At 40.4% G+C, this 13,774-nt stretch overlaps 1 protein-coding gene across 1 annotated transcript in view; it reads left to right on the forward strand.

The window, feature by feature from the left end:
- The window catches only part of prkcha (protein kinase C, eta, a), a 23,064-nt gene extending 11,214 nt beyond the window's left edge, over nt 1-11,850 (forward strand). Inside the window, exons 10-14 of the mRNA XM_020590929.1 lie at nt 2,648-2,802; nt 6,907-7,045; nt 7,712-7,900; nt 11,083-11,229; nt 11,352-11,850. Coding sequence (XP_020446585.1) covers nt 2,648-2,802; nt 6,907-7,045; nt 7,712-7,900; nt 11,083-11,229; nt 11,352-11,501 — 780 coding nt within the window. The 3' untranslated portion in view covers nt 11,502-11,850. The remainder of the gene's footprint in view (nt 1-2,647; nt 2,803-6,906; nt 7,046-7,711; nt 7,901-11,082; nt 11,230-11,351) is intronic.
- The last annotated feature ends 1,924 nt before the right edge of the window (nt 11,851-13,774 follow it).

A 13,774-nucleotide genomic window follows, 5' to 3' on the forward strand; every position in this document is an offset into this window, starting at 1 on the left:
CCCATTGAGCATCTCTGGAGAGACCTGAAAATGGCTGTCCACCAAGGTTTACCATCCAACCTGACAGAACTGGAGAGGATCTGCAAGGAGGAATGGCAGAGGATCCCCAAATGCAGGTGTGAAAAACTTGTTGCATCATTCCCGAAAAGACTCATGGCTGTATTAGCTCAAAAGGGTGCTTCTACTAAATACTGAGCAAAGGGTCTGAATACTTATGACCATGTGATATTTCAGTTTTTCTTTTTTAATAAATCTGCAAAAATGTCAAAAATTCTGTGTTTTTCTGTCAATATGGGGTGCTGTGTGTACATTAATGAGGAAAAAAAATGAACTTAAATGATTTTAGCATATGGCTGCAATATAACAAAGAGTGAAAAATTTAAGGGGGTCTGAATACTTTCCGTACCCACTGTATAGTCAGTGTTTGGTAAATGCTGTGGTGCAGCCACACAGTCTCTAGTGTCACTGTACACAAAATCTGTTGCTGATGTCATCTCGGACTGAATACAGTCTCTCTTAAGTTCCTTGAAAGGACGGGCTCACCACAATGACAAACATTTTTTCACTACCCCCCAGGTGTTACCTTGCCATGTCACTGAGACATTTCCTTATTCATTTGCATTAAACATTGCTCCCTGGTTGATGTTTTCTGCCCATGTTTTATTGAGTATTTCATGTTACTCAGCAGGTGGCAGTAGTTTTCCATTAGTGCCGAGCTGTGAGGGAGTGAATGAAACTGAGCTGGTGGAGCTGTTCTTCCTGGCACAGCCAGGACACTGATCTGCTTTAGTTGTTTGAACCATCACTGAACCACCTCACTTTGGATTAAAAACAGAGACATACCTATTCAGCAGAATGAAGTGACGAATGAACTCAGTGTCACTCTCTGACGCTATCCTTGTTACTTTAGGTGTTGCTGAAAGTTGCCAAAAAATGTTTGTGTTGACTCTTTAAAGAGTTTTTGTGATTTCTTTAATTTTTTATTTTATTTTATTGTGTTTATTTTTTGAAAAATGTGAGTGAGTGAACATGGGCTGAGTGGAGGACCAGACCAGGAGGAGGTTTGTGGTTAGCCTGCAGTGGACACAGACAGATGGGTGACAAATTAAAGGAAAAAACCAACAAAGTGCCTTTGTAAGGTGTTGGGCCACCATGTGCTGCCAGAACAGTTTCAGTGCACCTTGGCATTTCTTCTAGAAGTCTCTGAACTCTGGAGAGACAAGCACCATTCTTCCAAAAGATATTCTCTCTCTCCTTGTACCTTTCTCCATGCATCCCTGGCTCTGGAGCTGTACGTTTCTGATGAGCAGTCACCGACCACATCAAGCTGCCCAGCGTTTGATTGTTTGTTGCGTCGTGCCACTTTCTTTTCTTTTCTTTCTTCTCTATCCACTCTCCTCAACAGGTCAAGGCAGAAGGCTGCCCACCAAGAGCCAGGTTTCTTCCGTTAAAAGGGGTTTTTCCTCCCCGTTGTAGCCAAGTGCTTGCTCAAGGGGGATTTGATGAGGTTTTCCTTCACTATATTAATAATAGTAAGGTCTAGACCTCACTTTGTAGAGTGTCCTGAAACAACTTTTGTTATAATTGGGTGCTATACATATAAAATTGAATTGAATCGGAACTGAATTTGGTGTTTTGGTGATGGTGGTGGAGACGCTGTCTAACGTGTTGCTTCAAAATCTTGTTGAAATGTGGTGATTATGAAGGCCACGGCATACATATGTTTCACATTATTTTCCTACTTCTCAAACCATTCCTTGATCCCTCATTCCCTGTGAATGAGGTTTTGTCATCCTGGAAGATACAACTCATTTATTCAGGGTTTTCCTGTAATTTGTCACCCATTTGTACTTTTCCTTTTACCAAATAACTGAAATCAGAGATATGCTCATCTTACTCATTAACCAACAAAGCAAATCTAGTCTTGCATAGCCATGTATCTTGGTCATCAAGTTGACCAAGCTTAGAGAAAGTCTTGTGAAACTGATTGGGATAACTAAACTTTGGAAACCCCACAGACGCTCTCCACTGGAAGTGGGTTTCAAATAGCCACCCCAGGAAACGACATCTGTGATTTGTTTAAAGTTCAAGTAGATCAAATTCTCCTTGTAGAATTAAGTCTTTGAGATAAAGCTGAGCTTGCACATTGGGATTCAAATATCAGTTTGGCTAGTAAACTCATTAGAAATTTGTAGTGTGGATTTAAAAGACTGACCCAGCTCTACCACACAGAGTTCTGCCTGCTTTTCTTGTGTAGCATGTCTTATTAATCATAATCTCAGGCTAAAAAAAGACCTCTCTAAACCACAGAGCAGTTAACCTCAGTCAACTGGAGCTACATGTCCACTTCAGAAAGCTTTATGGGCAGATCTTCACATCACATCCTCCTGCAGTGCCTGCACCCCCCCCCCAGGTCCCATATCGACCATAGCCTGTAATGAAAAAGAAATATTGTTTTGCCCCACTAACTTGAAGCTGCAGTTATTTCCACAGGAATCCATTTAACAGGCATGAAATGAATGAGCAGTCCCGTATGATTCTTGAAGCTATCTCATCTTGGGTTCTTAGACTGTTCAGTAACATGAGAGCTCCTAGTGCGGTTAGTGTGCACATGTGTAAATGTCTATCTCCTCGCTTCCTTTTACAGGACCGTCTCTTCTTTGTGATGGAGTTTGTGAATGGTGGTGACCTTATGTTCCACATCCAGAAATCCAGGAAGTTTGAAGAGCCTAGAGCACGTTTCTACACAGCAGAGATCACCTCTGCTCTCATGTTCCTGCACAGCAAAGGCATCATCTACAGGTTGGAATTAAGAAACACAAACGATAGTTGAATTTGCCGCACTAGATAGAGTAGAACACATATGTGCACAGAAAGCTTTCCAAAGCTAAATAAAAAGTTTACCACAATATAGGTCTATTCTAACTAGTGATTTGTTCCATTTTTGAGCCCTAGAGAAGTATTTTGAAATATGTCCTACTCTTAATACTGCAAAGATCCTTCCTCCAGAAACAAGTACCACTGATTTTGAGGATCTACATAGACTGTACACAACCTCAGATTATTAGTTTTTGGGAGAATTCAACGGCCTATAAAAACAGCTGTCATCTTGCTTGGTTGAGTCTGGTATACAGTATATTGGTTTGGATTTGGAGACCACACACTTAAACAGAAAACCTGTATTAACTTCAAATGCATGATAAAGAAGTTGTGTTATAAAAATGTTAGAATCCAACATTTCTGGATCTTGATCCATATTAGAGATTCATCACGCTGACTTGTCCTCTGTTGCCTCAGTTGTGACCATTTTATTTAGTCTGTCTTTTACAAATCATCCCACTCATTGGTGGGGAAACAAAATCTCTGGGTTATTCTTTTAAGATGGATGTATTATCTTCACAGTGTATATTTAGTTGAAATATTGGTGCATATTTGGTACCACGAAACAAATCAGTTTGCCCTTGTGGTTTCATCTCAGCCTCCTCTCACCCTCAGTTCATGGCATGTTTTCAGGGAGTTGAGGGACAGAGCATCAGGCCTCCTGCCACTACATGATGATAAGGGCATCATGTGAGCTAACAGTATCGAGTTATATTTAAATGGTCCATGTGTACTGTGTCAGCCTGCACCACATAGCATGGCTGTTAGCTTAAGAGCCCACACACAGTCCGCATGCTATAGTTAAAATAATAAGCCAAATAACAGTTTGCGCACCAGACCAGTGTAAGTGAAGCAGAAGTTGTGCTACCCACATAAAATGAAATTGCAGCCTCAGTGTGTGTGTGTGTGTGTGTCTTGTGTAATCTGAGCGTCTTCTCGTGACTCAACTGTTTGTCTTTGTTTACCCTTTTAGCCTCAGGTGAAGTTGTGCTGAGATAAAAGCCTCTCAGTTGATGCCAGTGTTTCTTGTTACTATCCTCCTCAAAAAGAACTTTAATAAAAAGTCAGTGTTTTTACATGATATAAAATACATGTAGTTTTGTTTTTAAGGGTTTTGACATTGAACCATTAAAACATTCAACACTCTGAAACCACACTGGCCAACTTTAACAGCCATTTAAGCACGTCTAGAGGGGTAAACACAGTATTATAAACTGCTGCTCAGTGTCAAGTGGTCTAGTACAAAAGCCCTGTGATAAAGTGTTGTGCTGTGGTGAATATATTTTGGTCCATGATATAGATCAAACCATATAAGGAGGGAATAAAGTATTAAAAAGAAAAAACAAAACATGCATTTAAAAAAAATGCTAGAACTTCAAACAGCTTATTTTAAAAACAAATTGTGTAAAATAAGACACAGCTCAATTGTGACTTGTGTCACAGTGGTATACCCTTAAGTTGATATAAACCTGCATACTTTTCAGAAGGTCATGGTACTATGAGGTGTGATATTACCGTTTATCCACAGCTAAAACAACAGCAACAAAAAAGTCTCAGTGCGTCACAGTGTTTGTCAGCATTTCCTGTTTGCTTCTTGGGAAATTTTCATGTTAATGCAATTCTATTTCTTACCCAGTTTGTGGAGCTTATTTCCTTTTGTAGCTCAGTGATGGGAGCATGGTAGTAAAACTGTCAGGGTAAGGATTCATTTCTTACTGGACACATGCATAGCACTGGAAAGTACTAAGGGGCATTAGTAAAGTAGAAGTGGCCATGTGGAATAGAAACACCCACTCAAACATAAATATCCTCCACGTTAGTTTTCTGATGTTTGTTGTTGTATTCTGTGGCTGAGTTGTTAATGATGTTTGAGCATCAGAGTTACTCTGTTTTTGCATGTTAGGGTCAAACATCATGAGCAAATGAGTCAGTGTTACACAATCGGCTTACGGTAGAGAGCTGCAAACCAGATTAAACCAACCAAAGTAGTCCTGGATGACTGCCAGTCCGGGTGTTTCTTTTGCATGCTAAGGGTTGTTTCTGTATTTGTCATCCTGTTTTCTGGAAATCAACCAGACTCTCTTTATTTATTTTGCAAGCATCAACAAGAATAAAAACATTCAGTTCCTTTACAGTTGTATGCATCAGCCTGTGCTATTACACAGTATCTTGTGTCTACTGTAGCTTTAGGCCATCTCTGTAAAATGACCTTGGCTTAAAGTTGGGTCACCTGACCACAGATTAGGGCTCGACTCCACTGCCCACACTCAACACGTTTAATCTCTGTCACATGACACAGTACCAGCTGGCATGCACACAGAGCAGGGGAGTTTACCATGTTTGGTAAAAGAGACATCCACATGTACAGCAGTGAGAGAGATACTGTACTTCTCCTGATATTACAATACATTAGATTTTTATTTGAATGAATGTTATCAGTTAAGGTACTGGTATTATTACTTTCTGTAAGGAGTTTCCACATAATTTTTCACATTATTAGAGAGCAAGTGCAAAATAATTTTTTTGTCAATAAGGTTATTCATCACTTGCAAGTGTAATAATTTTAAATATAGAATGTGTAATGCAGTACAATACAATGGGGTAGCCTTCAAAGTGCTTAGAGGTGAACTTGCTGGATGCAAAAAGGAGTGAATATGGCATTTTTTATGTGAGGGTGAACATGTCAGGAAGCAAGGGCCTTTAAACAGACATGATGCAGGGCAGCTAATTGCAGTGAGATACTGGCTAATGAGACTAGATTTAGGCTCATACACAGCTCATAGTCCCATAGGAAATAGCTATAGCTAATCTAAGACCAGGCCTTGTGTTGTGGTCAGAGGCATAGCAGGGTGTATATTTTGTGGAGCTGACAGTACCATGGAAGGATGCAATAGAAATGGCCTATGAGAGGAAAAAGCTTGTAGCTGGCTGCAGAGGGCTGTGGTTGGAAACCTTAGATCTGCTCAGGCTAGGCTGGCTGTAGGGGTTTTGTTTGGCAAAACTAATAACTGAGCTGGGTCCAAGAAGGCTGAGCAGCAAAAACATGGCCGACACTGCAGCCAGTTCCAGTCATTGGCTAAGGGTGGGAAGAGAGCTGAGTGAATGAGTGAGGTCTTGCAAGTATCAGCTCTTTGCATGGGATAGGAGGGTAGCATTTAAGAATGTTTTGAAGGTGCGTTGAGTTGGAGAGTGGTAATTTTCTGATGCAACTGGTAACTACTATAGGCGGAGTTAGATAAGTAGGGATAACAGCTGGACTACTGAGCGGACCAAAGCATTCAAATGAAACTGCCTATGAAGGCAGTGGTGCCAGTCGTGGTACTTAGGCTAGACAGTGCCAAGGTGGTGAGTGTTTACTGTTTCTTTGGGTGAGAGTAGGAGTTTAAAAGTATGTTAGGTTACTTTAAGGGTACTGGTTAGGGCTAGAGAATGGTTTCACCTCTCAAGGGGCCCAGCTGATTTATGACGACATGGCCTGATACCCACTGAGAGGGCCATACTGGGCCTCCATAGGAGTGCTTAGCCAACCTATGGCACAAACCTGTTGATTGAAAACTGATGACCAACATAAAGGGGTTTTTAAACTGCACCATAATCAGTAGCCAAACCATGTCACTCTCATCTAATTGACCTAATCTCTGTTGTAAGAATATATTACACAGAAAACATTAGCCCCTATTTTGCATTTCCTGGAAGTAGAATTTGAGCACTTTTTCCTTTTTAGCAACCTGAGTGGTTTTCTAAACGAGCCTGACATTTCCTGGCTGCCATGTAATCATCTTTCAGTGTTCTTGCTGCCACAGAAACATCTCTGTTCTCAGAGCACCTATTCTTTTTTGTCTCACCACAAATTTCTACCTCCATCAGATATAAATAGAAATAGTACCAGCAAGATGCAAGTGGAGGCTGAGCACAAACTGGCAATTTATCAGCTGCCGGTGATGATTGATCTGTTTTTGTCTGCTGGATGTCCCAAAGTAAATATAAAATTTTCCCTTTTCTCTGTGTATCTCTTCTGTCTTTTAGGGACCTAAAGTTGGACAATGTTCTTCTGGACAAAGATGGACACTGTAAGCTGGCAGACTTTGGCATGTGTAAAGAGGGCATATTTGAAGGCGTGGCCACAGGAACTTTCTGTGGGACCCCAGATTACATCGCCCCCGAGGTCATTTTCTACCCTTTTGTAGTACAATACAACAGTATACTCACAGTAACAGTCATACTCACAGCTACTATTATCTACAGACTGTTACATCCTTTATGCACTGGATCTATTTTACAGGACATTTTCAGACATTTTGTTCCTGTTTTATATAATTCAGTACTAACATGGATAAATTGCAGCAAAGAAATAAACTCCACCACATTTAGCTTCCTGCTGCCCAGGTCTTCTGAGTTCATATGATGCAATTTCCAGTCCCTTCCTGCCTCCATCACACCACCTCACTAAAACAAACTGTGGTCGCTGGCTGTGACTCCAAACTGCCTCCTGACTCACTGGAAGACAGCAGACCTGTGGGGTTAGCTTGTGAACAGCACTGTTGACTTGACAAGCCCTAATCCCCTCAGCAGAATTCAGCTTTACAGGCAACTAGATTTTCATAATGAGGGTTTTAGGTGGTCTGCATGAGAGATTTTTCTTTGACCAGAACTGTGTGTCTGGATTTTTGAAAGGCTTCTTTGCTGTTCTCAACAATTACTCCTCAGTTTAGCCTCACTGGCAACACACTTCTGCTAACTGAACTCACTGAACTCTTTTTTTAAAGTTTGCCTTAGTGCTTTTTGTGCCATGATGATTTAACATTATTGGTGGGCTGTGATATTTTCACAGATCCTCCAGGAGATGCTCTATGGGCCCTCTGTTGATTGGTGGGCTCTTGGGGTGCTGCTGTATGAGATGCTGTCAGGACACGCCCCCTTTGAGGCTGAAAATGAAGATGACCTGTTTGAATCCATCCTCAATGAAGAGATTGTTTATGCCTCTTGGCTCAGTACAGAGGCAGTGAATATACTGAAAGCTGTGAGTCTGCATCTGTTTATTTTTGTATTTACAGTTAGTGCTTCATCAGGTGTGAAACATTTTATGATGCATGAATGCCGGGCCTCACTGTGGTCTTTCTATTTTTTGGCCAGCATTTACTCTGCTCAGACTGCTTCTGTCAGACTTCTTTCACATTATACAATTGCTGGAAATGTCTGAAGGCTTTTTATACTGAAATAAAGAGGAGGAAATCAATTTCTCACTGGATTTGTGACCAGAATTGTGGAGAAAATCCAATAATCTGTAAACATTTACTCAAAGACCAGTGCCATGCTTTTCTGGATAGCAAAACATGAGGTGGCAGCATGCCATGGGTATTAAACAACCCATGGCATGCTCATTTCCAGCCATTTAATGTTTAATCTTGGGTACCTCTAGATTAGCTTTGGACCCATCATAACTGTAATTTTTTTCAGAATGACAATTCCTGAGAGCCTCTTCCTAAAAATGAGATAACCCGAGAGCCACCTCCTGAAAATGAGAGAATAGTTTGTGAACACGCACAACTCCTGCTGCTGGTGTTGCATCAAAATCTGTTTCCCCTAGCCTGAATCCTAACATTAACCTAACCACAACCACATGAAACCGAGTTTTGAACAGGGGTAACGCATCTTGACGGGGAAGCAAAAATCACTGACCAATAAGCTGTTTTTGACAGTGACAGTACCTCAAATCCTACCTGACATGTTCACCACAGAATTTCCAACCATTTAGTTTAATTTTTGGTACCTAACGTAAGACTTTTTGTTAGAAAAAACATCTCTCAAGCAAGAGTTTGCGAGACTTGTATAATCCGAGTTGCTTCTGCATAGAAGTACTAGAACATACGTACAGCTCATTTTTTGAGCTTTAGGTCACTTTTAGGATGATAATTCACCATTGTGACATTGTCGATAAATCAGAAACCAAAGAAAAGCATGCCATGGGCTGGTTAAGATATCAAAGGCTGGAATAGCTGTGCTCCGGATTTCTGTGATCAGGTTTTGTTATTTGTTGTCCTTCTGTCTGAGTGACATTCTCTGACTGAGTGACTGGCAGCCCTGCTGGACAGCTGTTAGACCTAGGTCTCTTACATAACTATATTAAGGCATGGTCCCCTGCCAAGCCACAGCACGTGAACTATAAATACAGTGACACCCCCTCCCTCCATTCCTCCCAGGCCAATCTCTACTGTTTATTTTTGTCAATGCTCTCAATGGGACATGTTACTATACGGATGTGTGTCAGTGTGAGTAGATTTCAATGCTGCTGCACTATTTTTACTGAAGGTTGATCAATTGTAAGGTTCTCCTTGTTCCTATAAATATGTTCAAGGAGTTTGTTGCCAAGTTGTTCAGGGTTTTGTCTGGATATCTATAAAAAGTATCACCAATGCTGCATTATCAATAATGACAGTTCATTTTAGTGGTTTGTGTAAACACTGATACTCACTGAAAATTAAACAGATCTCTTAAATAAGACCAAAACAAGCAATTATTTTCATTGTTGGTTCATTTATAAAATACCACAGTAGTGTAAATAAATACCCACCACAATTTCTCATACACTAAGGGGCTGTCCCTTTGCTTTGTATCTTTCTGCTGGTGTTGTGGAGAATGGCTTCTTCATGTTGTAATGCTGACATGGCAGGTCTGATGCTGAGGGTGGCACAGCTGACGTGGCTCCATGGAAAGATGGCATCTGCTTCAGTGGAACTCTTTTCCTAAAGTTTAGTGTCTCACAGGCCTCTGAACCGATTCACCCCTGCTGTTCTGTCTAGCTCACAGTTAATTCTAGGGGTGCAAAGATCAGGAAACTCAGTTCAGTTCATTTCAAATTGCAGATTTTGAGTCACAGATTGGAGCATTTTTTTGAATGATCTGTATTTTTAATCGATATTTTCATGACTGTTTATATAACAACAGAAGTCTGTAAAGCTTGTTGGCATGAACATGCAGCTGCTTTGGCAGCATCTATTTACTGCAACTTTGCTTTGAGATTTAGGGAATTATTACTTTAAAAAGTAACAGTGGCAATAAAACTGTATTTCACACTATGATGGTAAAACTTGGCAGTTAGTCTGGGGGAAAGTCGTATTGATCACAGGTCAACTACAATCCATTACACTACTATTTAATTCCACTTCATATCATATCACCATATGTACGAGTGTGGTGTTTTTTTTTTTTATGTTTGATGTTTACGGTGATGTGTTGCCTATGCCAGTCAGGGTTCACATTTCTTCATGTTGATGATATTCTTGCATCAGTTGGGAGCGAAAGCCACCTAGAAGCTGGGAGATTAATCTAAGTTATAGGAGCAAACAACACAAAACCAGAAAACAATACTTTAGGTTCATCCCCTCATCTTTATTTTTTCATCTCCTCTTTTGTGTCATTCTTCATCTGCACTGACATCTCTCTTGTTTCCTTTCACTACTCAGTGAGCTACATGCAGTGTTGTTTAGGCCAAGTCTCTGGTAGTTTACAGTGTTTAGAGCTGGTATAACAGCCATGTTATTCTTTTCCAGTGACACCAGCTTTATCTGGCTGTTGTCACTGTGGAGACGGAGGCTCATTATTTTGTTGTGGCTTAGTCTGAATGTCATTGTCAGACTTCCTCGCCAAGATAAAGTTGTCCAAAACATGTTTTCTCACTTACCTCCAGAGACAAGTTAAGACAAAGTTTTGTTTTTTTTATTTGTTGGGGTTTTTTTGTTTGTTTTTTTCCTTCCTCTGGCCTCTCCTACTTGGCAGAGAAGCAGTTGAAGGTGACCTACTATTCTATTGTTTTATTGTGAACTACTCCAGGAAGTTGAGGCACGTAATTGCTCATCATTGAACCTAGTAGCGCTCCCACTAACAGAAGCGTTGTGGGCGTGATAGACGCATTCTGGGTGTGTTTTTGAGTTGGAGTCAGGGATTTACTGGATATCTTCTTGGCTCAAGTCCACTTTGGCATTGCTTCAATAGAATCTGGTCTGATCTGGTTAAAGTATACTGTATGTCACGTTTCCTCACTTTCTACTGAGGATAAATAAATCCCCTTCTTCCAAACAGTTTGATTCTGCTTTGTTTATGTTGCTGCTTATGTTCATTTTCTTGATAGTGTGCTGACTTTTTTTTTTACTCCTTATTTTGCCTTAGGTGTCTGTGAATTCATCTGTCTTTTGGTTTTCACAGCTCTTAATCAAAAACCCAGCCCGACGTCTGGGCTGCGTGGCCTCAGAAGGTGGTGAGAACGCTGTGACCAGCCACACATTCTTTGCTGGCATCGATTGGGAGAAGCTCAATCGTAGAGAAATCGAGCCACCCTTCAAGCCCAGAATTGTAAGTTACATGAATAACTTGACATGGTAATGTGTGTACAAATGATAATGAAGACACTTATTACATAGTATAGTATTACATAGTTTTTACTAAAATGTTGCTACTGATTATTTCCCCTCTAGAAAACACCAGAGGATGTCAACAACTTTGACCCAGATTTCACCCAGGAAGAGCCCACCCTCACACCCATTGATGACCCTCTGATCCCTTCCATCAACCAGGAGGAGTTTCGTAACTTCTCCTTCACCTGCCCTGAAATGCTGGAGAGTTAAAAGTCTCCTCGCTCGTCTCGCTCTTCTCAGTGTCTTCTGGCTTTATCAAAAACAGTTCCCAGTTGTATATACAGTATAATGTTGTCACATTCCCCAAAGACATGAGGATGCAAAGCACAGAGGAGTTACAACACAGGCTTGATAAGAACTGGGGCTGCACGAGATGAACTCTTAAGCGCTGCTGTAATTCATGACAAAGTGGCTTTTGAAATAATGGTTTGATTGGGACATTGCTGCAAATGTTTGTGTAGAAATATATTTGACATGTTGATGTACTGTAAATTTATTTGACAAAGGTGTACAATTTCAGAAGTTTATCGTTCATTTTCTTTTATGCAGATGGATGAGTTTTCTGCCAGATACTTCAAATGAAAAAGCACTTTTGGAGCATAATGGCATTTGTGTTTTGTTTTTTCTAAAGCACTATACACAGAATGGAAAAAAGTCAGCCTTAACCATGCTGACTGCCAAAGATTCACAGAAAGGTTGAGCTGCCAGTTAAAATCCTGGAAGCAGTGCGAGAGCAGTTGGAATACTTTCTTATGTGACTATGCTCTGGAAAAATGCAATTACATGCAGATGAGCCAACACTGGTCTAATGAGAGTAGAGTCCCTCGCGGGTCCCCTAACTTTCAAAATAAAAGGATTAAACTTAAATGAAGCTTGTAGAAGTATCAACTCAACAACTTGTAATAAAAAAGGTTAAATTGGGTCACAGGTTAAATTGGGTTAATGTTTTAATTAAAATTTAAAAAGATTGATTTGTCAAAAGTTGCTGGAGTCAGTTTCAGATAATAGGGGTTCTGTATTATTTATCAGCCACACCCAGTAACAAATACTGGCATCTGTCTCAGTGAAGCTCCATGTAATTTGATCAGCCAGGCTTGTTGAGGATGATGCAAGGTTGCCCTGAGGCAATAGCACTGAGGTGATTCATACCAACTATGAAATATCCAGATGTCTGGAGATGTACATACAGTTACCTGAACAGAACAATACTGCTATGGTGATTGGTAATTGCAAGAGTCAAATGAGTTGTTGTGTGTCTGAAGGTTACTCACTCTGCTGCTCTTTTTCTCAAGTCTTTTTCTCAACAAACAGAGCCTTTGAAAACGTCTTGCTCCATGGGCAGAATTCCTTGGTAGTGGGAAATCACATGGGGGCATTTTCAAACAAGCAAATCCATAAAAGTTGTTGAGTATTCTCCTTGCTGAACACTGAAGCTGCCATCTCTGTGAAAATACAAAATGGAAACTAGAAGGAGTTGGATAAACAATTAGGCCTGCTTAAAATTTTTAACCTGCAGTAAAGTAACATTGGCCAATTGTGGTATGAGCCTCAGTACTGTAGTTCATTTTGTCAGTGCAAACCATCGGAGAATAAACAGGAAGCCACACAGTGTCATTGCTGTCACTTTCTCAGAAACAGGAAGACACCAGAAAGAAAGAAAAATCACGCTCTTTGTGGTGCTTTCTGAAGCAGGAGCACAGTTCATTGTGTGTTGTCGGTAACAGAATTTGAAACAAACTAAAAAAGAAATTTGCATTAAGAAGACTCTCACATGCACCATTAACAGAGCAGAGATGGACTCTTCCTGTTCATTTAAAGGAGGAGACCTTCAGGATCCACATCATATCCCATCAGAGTGCAATCCTGTTGAGGATTCTACTGCTTAATGCTGTCAGTTGGTGGCTTGAGATAAAAGAAAACTTGACATAATTTGAAACTGAACAGTGATTTCATCCTGTGACTGTACAAAACAAAGAGCTACTCTGCTTATGGAAATTTATCTGTACTTGCAAAAACTAGATTTGAGTCAGGGGAGGCTAGCTCTTTATGTTGTGCTTCTATCCCTGTTAAGTCTCTGATTTAGCTCAAGAGTTAAAGTGCATTGATCTCAGAGACTTAAGTGCAGCCAGCCAGTCTATTTTAGGCTTTCTCAAAGATGATCAGAGAGAGCTATATTTAAAAAAAAATGAGACAATGGATTCATTGACTTGAGTTTTTGTTTAGCCATTTATATGGCAGCTTTCCTCGGGTAATGTCTGATTGAGTGGAAAGATTTAGAAGCCTTGTCTCAGGTTCCATTACTGAGGATTGCTGATGGCTACTAGCAGTATCTGCACAAAAAGCTGTCCTGTGTGACTGGATTTTTTTTTTTTATTATTACTTTTTGTAAGTTCTGTGCATTAGCAAAAAACAGGTCTCCATCATATCAATGCTCCAGCCAATAGCTGTTACATAGAGTTTGTCTCTCACCATGTCTATGAGTT

Source organism: Monopterus albus, unplaced genomic scaffold (assembly GCF_001952655.1).
Source record: "Monopterus albus unplaced genomic scaffold, M_albus_1.0 scaffold13.1, whole genome shotgun sequence".
Classification (NCBI taxonomy): Eukaryota; Metazoa; Chordata; class Actinopteri; order Synbranchiformes; family Synbranchidae; genus Monopterus; species Monopterus albus.